The sequence below is a fragment of the Triturus cristatus genome, chromosome 6 (genome assembly GCF_964204655.1).
Source record: "Triturus cristatus chromosome 6, aTriCri1.1, whole genome shotgun sequence".
NCBI lineage: Eukaryota > Metazoa > Chordata > Amphibia > Caudata > Salamandridae > Triturus > Triturus cristatus.
The window spans coordinates 799825782-799845131 of NC_140589.1; the positions used below are offsets into that span (position 1 = coordinate 799825782).

Here is a 19350-nt window from a genome sequence, read left to right on the forward strand (position 1 = left end):
GATCATGGCGTAGTGTGCCCAGTATTATCTCTCTGTCACCTTTAGTGTCTTGGATGAAACTCTGCAGAGGCCACTTGGTTCTCAAGTGCTATGGTCTTTTGGGCAACACATCTGCAAAATTTGTGAGTGCCTTTCTGCACAAATTTGAGGTGACACTCTGGGCATAATTTGAAAAGTGTATTCTCCATCTACCATTGCTGCCTCACCTTCCTGCATTTTCCAGCCATGTGTTTCAGGTCTGACGAATCTTCCATTGATTCGGATATAGGCCTCTTTTGGCTTCCGCTCATTGCAAGTGGCCTCCGGTCGTATGCGGTTAGTATAAAAACCCTTTTAATCTGTGTTTTCCTTGACAATCTGTCGGATATTCATGACTCTCTCGGAGCTCTTCCATCTTGCTTTTGGACCCAACGGTGAAATAAAGAATCAGAAAATGGCAAATATGTGCAGGAACTTCAGGGGCGTACATCTCACATCACAGAGGGGATGGTTATACCAGCAACTGGTGGTCGACAATGACACTCACGAACAAAACAAAAAAAGTTTAAAAACGAAAAAGAAACTGACACAACCACTAGATGGCTCAATAATGAACAGCATGTGAATCTAGAAAAGATTCACAGAGGCAAGAATTTAATTTATTTTAGTTAGAAGCGCTTGCATCAAATGTATAATAACCTAAACTACAATAACTATCATTCTTCAAGCCAATCTTCATTAAAAGAACAGGAAATTCAAATATTCGTGGACTATAGACTTCTGAGTCTTATGTGGATATTGAATGGGCACAAGAACACAAGATCTCCTTATGAAATAAATACCAGCCACATAGTCCAAGTAGTTGACGTTGCCCAGTTTATTCCAGCCTACTCAAATTCATGTGGTGTTCTCCCTATGTCTTTCCTATGCTCAGGGTTATCATAATTAGCACAGCAGAAGACACCATCACAGGCCAATATTGGCTTCCACTTCTTTCGAGTCAATTTTGAGGGTTTTACACTGTTCTAATTAGGCACAACTTTCGAACTCCAATACTGGGGACCCTTTGAATAGCAATTTGGAGATTTAAGTTATTTGTATACTTATAATTTTTTGAGTAAGTTTTCTTTAGTTCACTATTTTGGTAATATATACCCATTGAGAATGATGACCCCATTCACGTTCCTCAAGTTCGTTTTTTGTTAAAGATAGGTCGTTTACTACTTCAATATGGCGCCACTCTCTCAATATTTAGTACTTCTTCTTTCTCAGTATATTTATACTTCTCCAACATGGTGCGGCCTCAGAACGCTAATAAGGTCCTCGCGGCATGATGAAGGAATACTCTCTGATCCGGTAAGTCCTTTTGAGTCCGATGTGGGCTTGCTGACAAGTGTAATTTTGTCAAGACTTTCTCTAATGTTTATACACGAGTGGATGTCTTGTATATAGTTCTTTCTCAGTCCTTTTGGTTTCTGACATTTATCGTTTTACTTGCACGAGTATTGTATTGTGCTACAAGAGATTTTGACAAGTGACCCGGACGTCATTATATGACTAACAATATAGGATATGTGCGGATTAAATCTTTCACCTTACAATAGTCGGTTAAGCGGTTTTTATTTGATTTCTTGTATTAACACATGGTAAATCTATGTACTGTGAGATCATTTTAAATCATGTTGGAATGTTATTAAAGGATTTTATAAATACTTTTCAGAATCCACATACTTAAGTGCAGCACACGTAGGAATACTTTGGGCAATCTGACCTACATTAGGTGAGCCCTCTGACCACTAATTTACTTTGTTGATCACTTCGGTCCTGTGGAGGGTCTATTTCTTTTCTATTCTGACTTCTCATTTCAACGTTTTTGATGGGTGTTATTTTGCTGTAGGTGCATCACCATTTGTTTGGTGTTTTATTTGTTGTACATTGAGAATGGTGTATATAATGGTTTCAATTGGTTATTCATGTCACATTTGGATTACTTATTTGGCTGCTATAACCTTTTGGAATCTAAGCTTTATTTCGCTTTCACTATATATCATTTTTAAAATAATTTTACACTTTGCATGGTGGTTTTATGGTATACTCACTATGGTGGTGGTTCAATATGCATCACATGTATTTAATATTGAACCATGTATTACTTATTGTACTAGAAATCTGCTCAACTGTAGTTCTGATAAAGTCTTTTGGTGTAATAACCCCCAGAGACAAAACACACGTTGGATAGTGTGTGGTGGAAATGACATTTATTGATTGCTGTTTATAATAACACAAGAAGACTGAATATAAAAGAATTAAATATTGATTGGTATTTGGAGTGCTTTAGATTGCTCTAAATTAAAAAAAACTACACACACACACACACATATATATATATATATATATATATATATATATATATATTTTTTTTTTTTTTATTCGATTCAAACAGGGTTATTCAAATAGGAAAATGGAAAAAGCAGGGGTGAAGGTTCAGCCTACTGAGGCAAATGAACTAGTGAACAAAATAAACAAGTTGCTTAACTTTAATACTTCCTTTTCTGATTACCTATACAGCACCAGATTGCTCTCCTTCGAATGTTCCCCAGGGGTCAGAATGGATACGGTAAAGCTTGAGCACAACATCTGTGTGCTGGTAGGTGGCACCTTTCGGCTCCGAGTCGGTGTCGCCCACATCGGAAGTGACATCGCGGTGCCCACATAGGTGCCACTCCGAGCGCTGACAAAAGTTTGTGCCAAAAATGCAGAGCTACATAAAAACAATGTTTCTGCTTTAACCAATGTGACTGGATCTTTTGGGATTAGAGCCCAGATCACGGGGGATGGCTGGATCAGTGAAGAATCTACAGTTAAAGTCTCTACCAAAAAAGGCATTGCAGAAGGTAAGTAACTTCTTTTTCTGATACAGACTTCTAATCGCAGATTCCTCACTTTAGAATAGATACTGCAGCAATATTCTCCTCCCCCCCAAGAGAAGAGTCTGAGAACTGACTTAGACCACAATGTCCTGGAGGACCAGTGATTTCTGTGTTTTTCTTCAACTGTAATTTTACTACTTTTTTTGGCTGTGTGGGGTGCTTTTTCTTCCATCTATTCTGCTGCTTTCAAAACCTACTTTTTTTTGGTGGCATGCGACGCTTTTCTTTTGACCTAGTTTTTAATGCTTTGACCCACTAGCTTTTTTGTTTTTTTTCCAATTTGAACAAACTCATTCTGCTACCAACAATAATTCCCTTTCCATTGTATTATTTGTGCTAGATATTCCTCTTCTTCTCCACTCAGTGGTTCGACAATAAAAACAGTTTTATATTGGTACTTCCAAACAAATGCAAATTGTCCCATACAAAATGTAAACCAGTACACAACTTTGTAGCCGATTAGATTATTTTCAACATTTACATCAGACAAGGATTACTCGACACTGCATGCAACATTGTCCTCTGTCAAAGTTCCTGGCACCAAAATCATTGTTGAATTAATTTCGGAGGACAATCTGAGGACACCATAAAGCTTCTTGGTTGAGAAACATTACTAGAATTCAATGTTTCACCAAGAATTTACACACATACATTGCACCCGTTTTCTTTTTTTTATTAAAGGACAAATACCTTTAATAAAGTTCTCAGATTCTACTGGCGGCATGAAAGCGACAGCCTTATATAAACCAAATATTATGGACTCCAGCCTTACCTGTTTTTTTGTCCTCTGGTTCCTTCTTTTCTTCTTCAAGTCTGGCTTTCTTGGCTCCCTTTTTATGATCTGCTACGTTTCTTCGTCCTCCTTCTCCTTCATCTTCTGAGTCTGAAAACTCTTCATCACAAGCTATCCGTTTATCGTAGGCTCGAACTAAAAACAGAAAGTAAGTTGTAGTATTATGTGATTGATCACTACTAGATACCATAAAATATAAGTTCTTCTATGGGGGGGGATGTGCGAGCTTATATCAACATTTACTGAGAACGCATTGCTCTGTGCCAAAACATCAAGAACTAAACATAGCCATGTTTCTGTGGTAGCTAGAATACCCACGGTCTTTCTACCAATTGTGCTATATATATAGATCTACACTATCAAAATAGATTTAAGTCGTGACACCTCAGGAATTAACGCCTTCATCATCAACTACCCACCTAACCTTTCAAAAAACGCTGCCAAAAATCACAAGCATCACTTACTAAGGTCTAGGCCCGAAACCTTAAAGTCGGACGTCTATTATTATGCAAACAATGGCAGAAGAGTTAATGACCTTATTTTCTACACCAGTAAAAGAGCATGTTGGCGAAAAGTCCTCAACTCCATGCTTTGAATATCATGTACCAGAAAAACACCTCATGGTCTCAAACGGACTACAGCGCCCTCACCCACGCTCAACGCCAATGCCTCCATCACCCTCTATAACAACGGGATAATCCTTATACAAGCTTCCAATGCCAATCTGAATAAGATAGCTATTATCTTCCAGTCACTCAAGCTCGCGGTTTTGGCGAAGCCCATAGACACCCACCCTTATCCTTCCAGCAATCTGGTCAGCACCAGTCCTCCCCCCACCGGAGACCCTCGCTCCATCTGAATCATTACTCGTTGCTTGATGATCACAGAGAGGTTCAGTCCCAGGTGGAGGTGCGCGACCCTTCTAGTCCCTCGACCCAGCAGGTGATAAACATCTCGGATCATCTAGGCGCTCAACCCGCTAGTCCGGTTCTTTCTGTTCCTCGCGGGGAGAGCCCATCCTGTTCTCACTGCCCCAGCAATTGAGGGACATCTCGAGTCCCCTCGGCGCTCAGCCAGCTAGTTCGACTCCTTCTGTTCCGCAGGTGGAGAGATCCCCATTCGACCTTGTATCTTTGTTCTCAACAATTGAACATTCTACCCTCATCCCTCTTACCTCGCCACACACCACGCTGGTGATTGGACAAATGCCTTACTCCGAACAGGATTTGTCATACCCACAGTCGCAATTGCTCCTGACCCTCAGAGATATGGTCATTCCACCCTCGTTAACGCTACATCTTTGATACCCAAGACTCATTGTACCTCGCTAGTTACACACGAGCAACTCCCTCCCCAGGAACAACTATTCTCCACCTTATCGCACACAGGCTTACATGGAGACCCCCCCTCCGCTTACTCACTCAACACATCCTATACCTCTTTCAGACTTAGGTGCGCGCCTTGATGATATACATCTCCAGCTGCACCTTCTCCCTGCCAACTACATGACCTGAAAGTCCTCTCAAAGGACTTTTTCCCCGTGATCAGTTCCATTCTCACCTCTGCGAATCTGCCTAGACCTTTCCCTAGCGATAGTGGACGATTGGGCCAGTTGTTAGCCCCTGCCGTCTCTCAAACCATTCCCTTAGCTAACGCGCCCTCCCAGCCCAGAAGATCTGAGACCTTGGTGCCCAATGATCTTAATGACCTTCACAACTCTTACTCGACAAGGTCCAACTCGACCCTGCCGAAGCAAATACAAACCATCCATCCTAACTTGCACAGAACCTCCTCATAATCTTAGATTCATCAATAAAGACAACCTCATGAGAGTGAAAGTCACCCAGACTCCTTCCTCCACAAGTCCACCTAATCTGAAATGTGTACTACTCAACAGCAGGTCAGCCAACGAACACGCCTCCGACATCTTTGACCTAATTCAACACAATGATCTAGACATTTTCATTCTTATTGAATCCTGGCTAAATCCAGCCTCCAGTCCTATTTTAGACCTCCTTGTTCCTCCTACTCAAAACATAATTAGGCTAGACAGAGCCAGGAAGCTTGGAGGTGGCCTAGCCTGCATTCATAGGAACACACTCTCGATTTCCCACATGGAGTCATCTTCGCCATCTTCCTGTGAATATCTCTGTCTCATCATCTCAAGTAACCACCGGCCGGTCTGCAAACTTCACACCTTTTATCACCCTCCGGGGAACAACCTACCCTTCATTGAACAACTAATGGGGATCATCTCGAGTAATGTCGACTCAGCCACGTCCCAAATCTTTCTTGGAGATTTCAATCTCCATTGGTCCAACCCTAATGACCAAGCGGTAACTTGCCTAAAAGACTTTCTGAATGATCATGAACTGACGCAGCATTGTGACCAACCTACTAACAACAAAGGTGAAACTTTAGACCTCATTATCTCGAAAGGGCAGTCCATCACACTGGAATCCATTACCCCTTGTGATTGGTCAGACCACCATTGCATTCTCTTCTATATTAACATGGAGGTATCGATGAGTAAGGCTCATCCAATGAAAGCTAAGATCTGGAAAAGGGATTTCAGCTGAATAAACCTAGATGAATTAGCTGCTCATTGTAAAACTGCCCTCTCCTCTCAAGCTGAATAGAGCGAGGTTATCCCACTCAACAATGCCTACAACTCGGCCATCTCTAACATCTTGGACGACATTGCACCACTTCAACTAAAAAACACTTCAACAAAAAAATCCAAACCATGGTACGACGACAATTTAAACATGGAACAACGCAACCTTAGGACAGCTGAATGAGCCTGGAGGTCAAATCCCTCCCTGAAACGACTAAAATTCCTTAGAGAGGCCAGGAGTATTTACAACAAGAAAATCAAGAGTGCTAAGGCAGATTACTTCAGACATCAATTGATCAAGCCGCGAATCGCCCCAAGAAACTCTTTGAATTGGTCAAACAACAATCAATTGTTTGTTCAAATAATTGTCTCCGATATCAGCCCACTGTCTGGCGATGAATTTTCAGCTTTGTTCATTGAGAAATCAAGACTCTTCTCCAGTGAACTTGCCTCCAAGAAGGCTCTACTGCCAGTTTCAGGGTCTGCACCACCTCTTGTCCTCTTAGAAAACCCCAATCACACAAGCCTGCTCATTAAGAACAATGCCTCATGGAGCACCTTTACTCCCTTCAGTGAAAAAGACATCAACAAGATTCTTTTGAACATCAATCCTTCCAACCACTTCAGTGACCCACTGCCCCCGACCCATCTTCAGAGAGATCAAGAACGTTCTCATTCCTACCTGGACAAGGATTGTAAACGCTTCTCTATCACAAGGCACGATTCCTGACTGTCTAAAGGCAGCGCAGGTATCACCCATGCTAAAAAAAAAAAACACTGCAGATAAATCTGACCTAAATAAGTTCCGTCCCATATCTAACATCCCCACTCTAGCCAAACTACTAGAAAAATGCATACAATCTCAACTTTGTGCTCACATGGAGAATTTCCAACTCCTTAACCAGTATCAATCAGGCTTTCGGAAGGGGCACAGCACAGAATCGGCACTCACGCACGTTTTGGACGATATCCTAAAAATGCTTGATCAAAATGACTCCTGCCTCCTGATCCTTCTTGATCTTTCCTCCGCATTCGACACGGTTAATCACGACAACCTCGGTTCGGCTCCACCACAGAACACAAAGAGTTAAGGTAAACCACTCCCTCTCCCAGTCCTCTCCTGTACTCATGGGTGTCCCCCAAGGGTCCGCCCTCTCCCCTATCCTCTTCAACCGGTTTTTGGAACCTCTTGCCAATTCTCTAAATGACATGAACATTCCCTTCCATATGTACGCGGACGACACACAACTTTACTTGAAAATCTCATCCCTGGGTAACATCATCTCACTCAACTCTACCCTAACGTCAACTCAAAATTGGTTAACTGAGAACCACCTCCTGCTCAACACCTCCAAAACTGAATTCCTCCTCTTCTCTCCTCCGAACCAGCCCCTCAAGCTTGACCTTTGGTTGACTCACCTCACTGCTTTCAATTGCATCCCTCTCATCATAGACTCCGCAAAATCTCTCATAATCACCTTGGACAAGCACCTGAATATGAAAAGTCTTATCAGCAACGTATGTAAGGGAGCTAATCATTTGATGAGGACTCTTAGAAATATCAAGCCCTTCCTTCCTCAAAATGGCTTCAAACATGCGGTCCAAGCACTGATCCTGCCAAGGCTAGATTATGGCAGCGCTACCCTTTGTTGCCTTCCCAAATACACCCTGGCTCCACTAAGGTCGGCACTGAACGTTGCGGCCAGACTAGTTACTGGTACCAAACGTAATGAGCACATTTCCCCAGTCCTAAAATCTCTTAAATGGTTGCCCTACGAAGCTCGAATTCAGTTAAAGATTGTCATCCTAGTGCACAAAGCACTGCACGCCAACACCCCAAGGTACCTAGCGCAAAAGCTTGAATTATCCTGTGGCGAGAGAGCCTCAAGAAGCGCTAACAATTTCCTCCTGAAACCACGTATCATGAACAAAAAGAGAACTGGTCGTCGAGCCTTCTCAGGGGCTGCCCCAAAGATCTGGAACTCTCTTTCTCCTGATTTGCGCAAAATCTCCTCAATAACTGCTTTCAAACTTGAAGCCAAAAGATTCCTAATGAGCAAATTCTTACCTTAATTTGGGTTAGGTGCATTTGCTCGTAACCACTGATCCCTCAAGTAGTTCACCAACATGAGTTGCATTGACCTTACCACCTTTTTTTTTTCTTTCCAACTTGTGTTTTCGGTTGTATGTTTTGCCACAGTAGCATTTTGTTATTTACCTGTTAGTTCTATTACTCGTTGTGTACCATTTGTTTGTGATTTTTGGGCCTACAACTGTTTAGGACTGTCGTTACTGGTTTATTATTTCCCCCTTTCATCCTTGTGTAAAGCACTCGGATACCTCTCAGGATCTTGTTTGCGCTATATAAAACTTTATAAAATACAAGTAAAATAAAATAATATATAGGCCTCCAGCAGCACTAATCAATACTGAAGATAGTGCGCAAGAAATAAGAAAGAAGACTGAACAGAGAAGCCCATGCAACACACGACCTGTCCACAAATAGCTTACTGCACACATTGTTTTGAACTCCCTATTCTGAACATTATCTGTGGGGATGATGTTGGGGGAGCGGACAAAAGGTGGTTTGTTTGGTTTTGTAGGCAGAATTACAAAGAGCACCACAGTAACTAAGGCATTTAGCTTGTACTGTTCTGCTGGCCAATTGGCTTAAAGTGCTTCTATGTGAAAGATTGTTAATATGCAGTAGTGGGGTAACAATCCATGTAATGTCATCAAAGCAGTACAGAGCCATATATCATAGAACATATGAACCCTCATTACAAGTAGCACATTCATTCTGATAGGCCCAGGAGCAGAGTGGAGAATTCCTAGACTTCAAGACCACGCATGCGTTAGATCAGTACTGTCCCATCTGATAAGAAGTTATTCCACCAGTTTAGTACCACCAGTTTAGAGTGGGCACACTTCCTGTGAAGGCACTCACTGCAGAGTGGAAGAGCTCAGCTGGTGAGGACTGCCTTTTCTATGAAGGTCAAGAAGAGATTATCCCGCATATTTTCTTCGTATGCCCTGCTTACGCCAGGTTTCGCTCCCTCTTGATTGCACCAGTGTGTAGGCAGTTGGGTATCCTAAACCATCAAGTAGCATTAAGAATATTCAGATCAGACCCACTTCCCCTGTAGGCTTGCGCAGTTGCAAAATATTGAGGCCTGATGTGGGCAAACAGGAGGGCTGCTATTGCAGTAAAGTGATTTTAAGGTTTTAAAATCTATTTAAATTATATATAGTAAACACTTTTTAACATGAATATCAATCGTACTTCTTGTATCATGAATTTATTTAATGTCAATATGGTGTTGTTTGTATGAGTTTATGTTATTAATTGATCACTTTTATGGCTTATGCCAAAATAAAGTTATTTTGATTAACTGATTGACTTGCAGTAGTACACTTCCATATCATGCAATAGAGAAGAAAGTTATCTTTCATAATTCTTTTAAATGCTAAGACTTGTGCCTCTGGTATCACCACTAAAGAAAAAGGCGTACCCCAATAATATGTCTGACATGAGAGTAAAATCCTGTTGCAACTGTAGAGTTAAAAGACAATTCAACTGAGTAAGCAGACGTTCACTTGGCAAAAATGCACAAATTAGCACATTTTCACTAGTGTTAATGCTGGAAAATTATGATGCAATATCTTTGATTTTTATTTTCTTATTGCAGTTTGAACAGCCTGAATCTATCCTTCAATATGCACAGTTCTGCCATATACATCTTTCTCAAGCCACCCTTGGAACAGCTCGCTCAGACATGGCTAAGTGATGATGCTGCCTTTAGCTCTATTCTACCCAGTTTGTGGAAATGGTTTAACAAACCCAAGCACATCAGTGAGTTTTCACCTGGTGCATGAAAGTCATCCACCTCAGCTTCTGTTGGGATGTGGGCTTCGGAAGCAGGGTGAGGGGTAACAAGTCCGCAAGAACATTGGCAAATGGGCAGTACAACACACTTAGATGACTACCTCCACCATTCAATAGGTTCAATAGATTTGAATAGGTGTATTTGTCCGAGGGGAAAGGTTCTTTAAGGTAAAAGGCAAGGCTGCTACTCCCCCAGATACATTTATGTGAGGTAGAAATCGAATCCAGTTTCTATCCTCAACAACCAGGCTACTTCAACATAAGCCTCCATAAGCGGACCGTGGAGTTGCAATGCCCCCAATGTCACTGTAGTGTCTCTATTTAAATGTTTAGCCATCTCTTACTGCTAGCGTTGTGCAATATTACACTGAGTCAAATGGCTCACACAAGCAAGCATGATTTGCACAATGTTGAAAGTATAAGCAGATATGGCAATTCCAATAGAAGTTACACATTATAATATGTTAGGGTTTTGTTACTTGTAAAGTGGGCTAACATCTTTTGGATTGCATCAAGGCATGGTAAGGGAAGTAGTCAAACACGTCTAATGGCACAACAGGCTAGTTCTTGTGGGAAATGGCAAGCCTTAGTTATGATATGAAGAGACTAAGTTGAAATATGAATTCAAATCCAGAGACATATTGCTACGCCAGAAAAAGATATTTCTGCCGGCAAATGTATTAAGAAGGACCTTACTGTAATGGCATCAGAAAGTGAGAGAGTTTTATCAAAGCATACTGGGTTTGGAGTCATCAGGGATTCAGAACTTTGCGGTCAGTAATCCTAGAGGGTGAAAGGGGGGGTGTTATGCAGAGTCTTAGTAAAGTCATCCTGCAGAGATCTCAAAATCTTCAAGATGAGATCCTTTTGATTAAAACACAGTATATAATGTGTTGTATCATTATGAAGATACTGGCGATCTGATCAGCAGCATGGAGGATTTGTTTACTGGCGATACTAAGATGAGAGAACAAGATTGATTATCAGACACTCACTGAATTAGGGTCAGGTACAGAACATTCAGTCTTAATGTTGTTAGCTGGAAGAATCCAGCCTTCACCACTGCCAGCATTTGCAGGAGTAGGGCAAGACTATATGATACTTTACAATATTTCCCAATACTGACTAGAGGAAATTTACTCAGAGAAACATCCTTATCTCAGAGGTTTACTGTGCCGGATTGACACCTATGAATAAGACTTTCAATGTACTCAAAGAAAGAATACACTTGCATTATTACAATTTTCTCCAGATGTTTCTTCTAATGTGACATTACCCAATCAGGGCTCGGAGACGTTAGCAGCATACCATAGATATCTTCAAGTTTGTAGTATCAACTTAAGAAATGTATTAAAACTTCCAAATGACAGCTGAGACAGGGGCTTAATCTTTTAACATTGTTGGTGCCAAACTTTAGGTATAGAGCATGAGATTGTACCTAATTTAACCAGTGAGTAAAATTGCAAGAAGGTCAACAAGGTGATAATGGGGCAAAAATGCATATAAGAATTGGAGATGCTTGGGTTTCTCAGGTCATAGGGAGACAGAGATTCTCTTGGACATTTGAGACCAAAGTTCTGGAATTTTAAGGTTTTATAAGAATTACAAGATTATTGTGCAAGTCTTGCAGTGGTGCCATGGTAGCACTTCTAGCAGTCTGATCTCTGTAAGTCATCTCTCATCCCAGAATTTCTTTGTGGTAGTGCAGCAGTGGTTTAGAAATTCTTTGGTTGCTTTTTTGTTTCGTTTCAAAAGAATTTATTCTTTCGTATGTACGCTGCTTTTGCTATTTGTTTATAGATGGTCTATTCTTTATGCACAAATAGTCACTTTGATGGGTTGTAGTCTGCTTATTGAGGCATACTACATTCAGCAAGCATTTTATTACTGAATGCTTAGTACTCTTCCATGATTCCATTAAGTTCGAAGGAACACTTGCCTATAAACATCTAAACACCTGATCTGACATTATGGTAAACTGACAGGATCCCTAAAGAGTGCAATAAATTTAATTTACTTTGTCAAAGTTTTGATCTTACTAGAAATTCGTTTCTCTGGATCTGCCGCCTCTTCGTCGCCACTGTCTTCTTGAATGGCATCCTCTGGAATCGCTTGCATCTGAACACCAGGAGCATGTGGTAGCATGCGCAAGTTCTCAAATAAACGCTGTCTACAAAAAAAAAAAAAAAAGGAATAGAACTCCCATCAGATGCAAAATATCGTCCACAGATCGTACAGAGTAATACATTCAATTGCAAGCTTTTTTAGACTTGAGCAGCTTATGGGAATAATAATTCTGCAAGTTAGCTGGCTCACACTGAAGAACTGGAGAGGATTATTTGTAGCAATGGCTTTCCAGAATTGGTCCCTTCCATGGATGAAACAATTCTGAAAACAATGTTACCATACTGTATTGTATTGCCATAAAAAGCGTATAAAGTAAAAATACTCAGCAACTTTAGGAAAATGAGAAGTCTTATTTCATTTTGTAGAAGAATAAAACTGTCTGGCATTCAATTTATTGGGAGTGATGCATAGGTTTCCACCAAACCACACCAACTTCCCCAGTAAGACGTGACAATTCAAAATTCCTAACCCCTGAAAATTAAAGCCAAAACAGGAGGTATATAGTAATTACATGAGCCTATGGGAAGGAGCCTGTCCTAGTACCCTCTCATTGGCAGCTCTTGCTACCAACCATATGCAGAATCCATAGGCAGAGCTTGCTACTAACCATATGCAGTGAGCTCACAGTAGTGTCCGATTGCTGAGTTTCCAAGGACAGCAGCAGTACCTTTCACAAGGATTGCTTAACTCACCCTAAGTCACACAGGACATAGACAAATGTCCTGGTATCTTTCAAAGAACATTAGAGTAGGATAATTTCTACTCCCTATGTCAGGTGTATGATGTGGACGGAGACTGGACATGCAGATAGCAAACGACCTAAGGGAGTTACTTGGAGTTTGGGGGACAGGGTACCCCACCATAAACATAATGGAGGATCTTGTGCGCCAAAGTGACCTTTCGTCCACTCTGAATGGTCATTGTCCCTGGTTGGAGGAGCCTCCACTGCCAGCAGTAAGCATACATTGCCGACCATTTGGTTGTTTGTGTATGTCCAAACCCATTATGGGAGTATGTGCTTGAAAAGCAAAAAGCTAGCGGAGTGGCTTCAAATGCTCACAAATCTCATCTCAGAAAGTAGACAGAAGTCTCTTGCTTCTACTTTCAGGACAAGATTTGTTTTGTTGCGGATATATGAATGGGATATGATGAGAGCAAAATATTTGTCCATGAAGTCATTCATAGTTACAGTAGAAATGGAGCACACACTTTTTGCTCTCATCATGTCGTATTGATATAGCCGCAACAAAACAACAAAAATCTAGTCTCAGAAAGTTAAAGGAAGAGCCTTCTATCTACTTTCTGAGACCAGATTTGGGAGCATTGTGCTTCTTTCTACTGTCACTATGGATGACTTTGTGGCCAATGTATTGAGCGGACATGTCCTATTTACATATTTGTAACAAAACAAATTAGATTAACTACATAATGACTATTAAAAGTCCTTGAGTATATAAATCTTTTGTGTGGTCGACATCAATATCAGAGATTGCTGGTAACATATTTTCAAAAGTCTAAAACCAGTAGGCCTTAAGAATTTCCGTGTGGGATGAAGCGCGTCAGCTGGAGATTGGCTTTAATGAATGTTTTACCTAGGTTTCCTTTGGATTGAAAACAACAATGAGAAATACAAATCAGACTATTTGGCAGACGTCTGGAAAGGAAAACGCTACTTACCAGTATGTATTTATTCTTGGCATGTAGAGCTGCAGAGTTGTATACTTTGCATAGATCGCCATCTGGTGTTGGGCTCGGATGTTTGCATGTTTTTGTCTTCGAAGAAGTCTTGTATTCACAAGGTTGGTGACTCCTCCTTCGGTCGACAGTGCGCATGGGCATCGGCTCCATCGTTAGATTGTTTTTGCCATGTAGGGTTAGATGGAGTAGTGAGAAATAGAAAGATGTCCATGCATTATGTATCTAAGTAAGATAATACTGAAACAGATAGAGGTATCTGGGGAGGCGGGTGGGCATGTACAACTCTGCAGCTCTACATACCAAGAACAGATGCATACTGGTAAGTAGCTTTTTCCGTTCGAGGCATATGAGCTGCAGATTGTACACTTTGCATAGACTATACAGCAGTTACCTCTTATCGGTGGCTACCTGTATCTGTTGCAGTAGTTTGAAATAGTGTTCTTAATACAGCCTGGCCCACAATAGCTTGTTGTTTTGCCTGCACATCTACACAATAATTTAAATGAAGGTGTGTGGTGTAGCCCAAGTTGCTGCTTTGCATATGTAATCTAGGGAAATGTTCCCTAAGAATGCCATAGAAGCCCCTAGTTTGCGTGTAGAGTGAGCTCTAGGGGGAATGGTTAAGGTGCGTTTGACTTTGATGTAGCATATTAGTATGCATTTTACAATCCACATTGCAATTCCTGTCTTGGATATAGGATTACCTTTATGAGGTGGGGAAAAAGCCACAAAAAGTGGTTTGGTCTTTCTAAAGGATTTTGTTCTTTCAAAGTAGTAAAGTATTGCTCTTTTAACATCTAAGGTGTGTAGAGCTCGTTCTGCCACCGAGTCTGGTTGAGGAAAAACATTGGGAGTTCAACAGACTGGTTGAGAAGGAAGGCAGATACTACTTCGGGTAAAAGTTTTGGGTTAGTCCCAAGAACCACTTTATTATGATGGTTTTGTAAAAATGGTTCTTGTATAGTTAATGCCTGGAGTACACTGACTTTTCTGAGAGATGTGATAGTAATTAGAAAAGCTACTTTCCAAGTGAGGAACTGTAGCTCACATTTGGGGAGAGGTTGGTAAGGACTACACTAAGGTTCCACACCAGAGAGGGCAGAGCTCTTGGTGGAATTATTCTTTTAAGGCCTTCCATAAAAGCTTTGATAGCTCTAAACAAGGACACGTGTTGTCTGTTTTGTAAGTAGGAGGCTATGCCGGCTAGATGTAACCTAATAGATGTATATGCTAGGTTACATTGTTGTAGATGCAAGAGGTAACAGATGATGTTCTGAATGGAAGCATCTAGTGGGTTGATCTTGTTGTGCGTGTAATAAATGACGAATCGCTTCCATTTTGCCGCATAGCATGCCCTTGTTGTAGGGCGTCTAGCTTCTTTGATAATATTCATACATTCTGGTGGGAGAATGAGATAGCCAAACTCTTAAGATTTCAGGTGCCAGATCGCCAGGTTGAGTTGATTGGGATCTGGGTGTCTTATCTCGCCATGGTTCTGATTAAAGCAGTTTGGACGAGAGGTGTAGTTTTTGATGTGGTACTACTGATCGTTCCAATAGAGTTGTGAACCAAGCTTGCCTTGCCCATGTTGGAGCAACTAGGATCATTGTGAGAGAATGTTGTTTGATTTTCCGAATCACTAACCGAATGAGTGGGAAAGGCGGAAAAGCGTAGGCAAATTTGCCTTACCAATTCATCCATATCGCATTGCCTTTGGACAATGGGTGTGGGTACCTGGATGCGAAGTATGGGCATTTTGCGTTTTGATGTGTGGCGAACTGATCTATTTCTGGGTGTCCCCACATGCGAAAGAATGGAAGAACTTCTTGAGGATTAAGTTCCCATTCGTGGATCTGCTGTGCTTGACGGCTGAGCAGATCTGCAATCGGATTTTGTACGACTGGGAGATGTTCTGCAATGAGGTATATCTTTTTTCGGAATGGCCCATATCCATATGCTCGGAGTTAGGTGTGAGAGCTGAAGGGAGTGTGTTCCTCCTTGCTTTTGTATGTCATGTTGTCCGTACGAATGAGGACAGTTTTGCCCAGAAGGTGTAGTTAAAAAGATTTCAACGACAGAAAGATTGTTAACAATTCCAGGTAGTTGAAGTTGTTTTTGTTGGGGGGGGGGGTTCAAATACCCTGAATGGTATGGGTTTGGAGAGGAGTTCCCCAGCCAGTGAGCGATGCGTCGGTTGTCAGCACTGTCTGCGGAACTGGCTCGAGGAATGACCACCCTTTGGAAAGGTTCTGTGTGCTCCACCATTGTAGGGAGCGATGTGTGCGGTCGTCCACCAACACCAGATCTGTTATCTGCCCTTGCGCCTGGTTCCACTGACGTGCCAAACACTCTTGTAATCGACACATTTGTAGTCTTGCATGAGGAACGAGAAAAATGCAAGAGGCCATCATCCCTATTAATTGCATGAACACTCATGCTGGTAGTGAGTGTTGTGGCTGAATTCTTTGGACTAGCGCTTGTATAGCACTTATCCTGACTGGGTTGGGGTATGCTAGGGCTGTGGAAATGTTTATTGTAGCTCCTAGGTATTGTTGTATTCTGGACGGTTGGAAGTGAGATTTGCCCAGATTTATGGTGAATACCAGACTGTGAAGCAGTTGTATTGCGCTGAGCGTGTGTTGAACACAGCTGTTGTGGGATTTTGCTTTTATGAGCCAGTCGTCCAAATAGGGGAAGACATGAATGTGTTGTCTTCTTAAATGGGCTGCAACCACTGCGAGGCACTTGGTGAAAACTCTGGGTGCCGTGGTGACCCCAAATGGTAGAACTTTGAATTGATAGTGTTGACCATCTACCACAAACCTGAGATATTTCCTGTGAGCTGAATGAATGGGAATGTGGAAGTAGGAGTCCTTTAGATCTAGAGTGGAGAGAAAGTCGCCTTGCTAAAGTAGTGGAAGCACTTGTTGTAAAGTGACCATGTGGAAGTGGTCCGATTGGATGTAGAAGTTGAATGGTCTGAGGTCCAGTATTGGCCTGAGAGAGCAGTCCTTTTTTGGAATTAGAAAATAAAGGGAATAGATCCCTGTGCCTTAATGAGGCACGGGAACTGGCTCTATTGCATGTTTTTGTAATAGTGCAAGAACCTCTTGTTTGAGAAGCGTCGGGTGTTCTGATGACATTGGACGCTGTTTGGGAGGAATGTTAGAGGGGTGGTAGAAGGGAGTTCCAGGCAATAACCATATTGGATAATTTGCCTTACCCACTTGTCTGTTGTGATGGAATTCTAGACGGGCAGGAACTGTGAGAGGCGTCCCCCAACAGGAGTGGGATGATCAGGGGGAAGGGCTGGGAAGTCACTGTTTGGTGTTAGGGGAGCTGCGGGTGTTATTACCCCTGCCTCTGCACTTGTTGTTACCCCTATAACCTACTCTAGAGTAACCTCTGGAAAAAGAGCCCTGGTTGGCACTTTTGTAGGATGAGGACGGGTGTTCTGGTGCATTTGTTTTAGAGCCTGCTCTATACAATGAGCGTCGAAAGGAGCCTCTATTAGAGGTTGACTGCAGGGCTCCCATTGACTTGGCAGTCTCTGTCCCCTTCTTTATTTTTCTAAAGATGTGTCCACTGCAGGGCCAAAGAGGTGCTCATGGTCAAAAGGCCGATTAAGGCACTTGTTTAAAGCCAGATATCCCGAGCCAGGCATGTCTGCGTAGTAAAACACTGGTATTTACTGCGCGGGACGCGGTGTCTGCTGCGTTGTGCGTGCATTTGATGGATGTGTTAGTGATCAGTTTGCCTTCCTGTATAAGGTCATTGGCTTTATCCTTATATTGTTGAGGTAAGTGTTGAATGAGCTTTTCTAGCTCATCATAGTGAGCCCTGTCAGGTCTTGCCAAGAGGGCTGGAGTGTTGGCTATTTTCCAGTAGTTGGGGTCTTTGAACACCTCAGGAGCATGTCTAAGAAGACCTTTTAGCATTGGCAAGACATGGGATGATTTTTGTGATTGGTCATAGGTTTCTAGAAGGAAATCCTCTTCTACAGGGTCTGGGTGTAGTTTGACACCATGGTATGTTGCGGCCCTATTTATTAATTGGGCGAAGCCCACATTGTCATCCGGTGGAGATTGTTTTGAGGGGTAAAAATTCGGATTATTATGTAAATCTGGATCGGTATTAAAAATCATGCCATGGGTCTGGATCCTGTGGGGACTCATCAGGCTCCTCAGTGTGTAATGGTATTATATTATCATCTTCTTGCCCATCCCCATGTGCATCGTCACTATCCTCCAGTTGTGGAGAATGTGCTGGAGAAATTAGCAGGTTAGGGTTAATTGGTGGAGGGTTGAAGGTGGTGGCGAAGTATTAGTGGCCATGTGTATTTTCTTTAGAGGAATCGGTGCATGTGATAAATGTTCTGGTTTCCTCTTTGTAGGTAGCAAAGTAACTATATGACCAGTCTTTGGATGAATTAAGATGGTGATTTGCTTCGGATCCGGGAGAAAAAGTTCCTTGGAATCAATAGTTTTCTGCGAGTGGAAGATTTGTCTTTGTAAACTGGTCTTGGCTGTTTAGCAACAGTGTTCGATATAGAAGCTTTACCTGGCTCCGAGACCTTTGGTGCGGAAGGTTTCGGCTCCGGAGGTTTTTGTTTGGGAGGCTTAGTTATGGAAGCCTTCTCTTTAGATGGTTTCGGCTCCAAGGTCTTCGGTGCCGAGGTCTTATCCAGCTGCTTCGGAGCCTAGGGTTTTTTCGGCAGTTTCAGTGCCGAATGTTTTTCCGGGGCCGGTGGAGGGGGGGCACGGTATCTCGGAAGACTTACCCTTTGGTGCTGAAGATGGTTTTTCGGCAACGGGTGGCTGGCTCGAGTCGGAGCCGGAAGGCTTTTGTTTTTCCCCTCGGAGCCGGGGAGCTCGAAGTCTTTGTTCGGTGTGGATCTGAGCCCAGAGGCGAAGGTGTCACCGGAGCCTTTGGTATGGGCTTGGGTGGGGAAGGGGTCTCGGTACTCACGTCCCTTTGAGTCGGGGTGACATCATCTTCGGTGTCGGAGTCATCTGCTTCGGAGTCCGGGACCTGTTCTTCCTGTTCTGGTTCCGGAAGGCTATCAGGACCTGGATAGAAGATATCCGGAACGGAACCTGTGCCTCGGGACATCTCGTGGCGTCGAGTTAGACGATATCGAATGGTCTTCTTGGACTTGAAGGATAGACAAGCCTCACAGTCGTCCTCTTGATGTTCTGGAGAGAGGCACAGATTACAATCGGGATGGAGGTCTGAGTGTGGGAATTTAGCACCACACTGGGGACATTTTTTAAAGGGAGTCCGTTACGTCGACGTCCGTCGTTATCGGCACGGGTAGGCC

At 42.4% G+C, this 19350-nt stretch overlaps 1 protein-coding gene across 1 annotated transcript in view; it reads right to left on the reverse strand.

The window, feature by feature from the left end:
* LOC146817896 (histone deacetylase 2) overlaps window positions 1–19350 on the reverse strand; it is a 166741-nt gene that overhangs the window by 31106 nt on the left and 116285 nt on the right. The window contains exons 11-12 of the mRNA XM_085611383.1: window positions 12245–12375; window positions 3682–3837 (exon numbers count right to left, since the gene is read on the reverse strand). Of these exons, the coding sequence (XP_085467509.1) occupies window positions 3682–3837; window positions 12245–12375 (287 nt within the window). The remainder of the gene's footprint in view (window positions 1–3681; window positions 3838–12244; window positions 12376–19350) is intronic.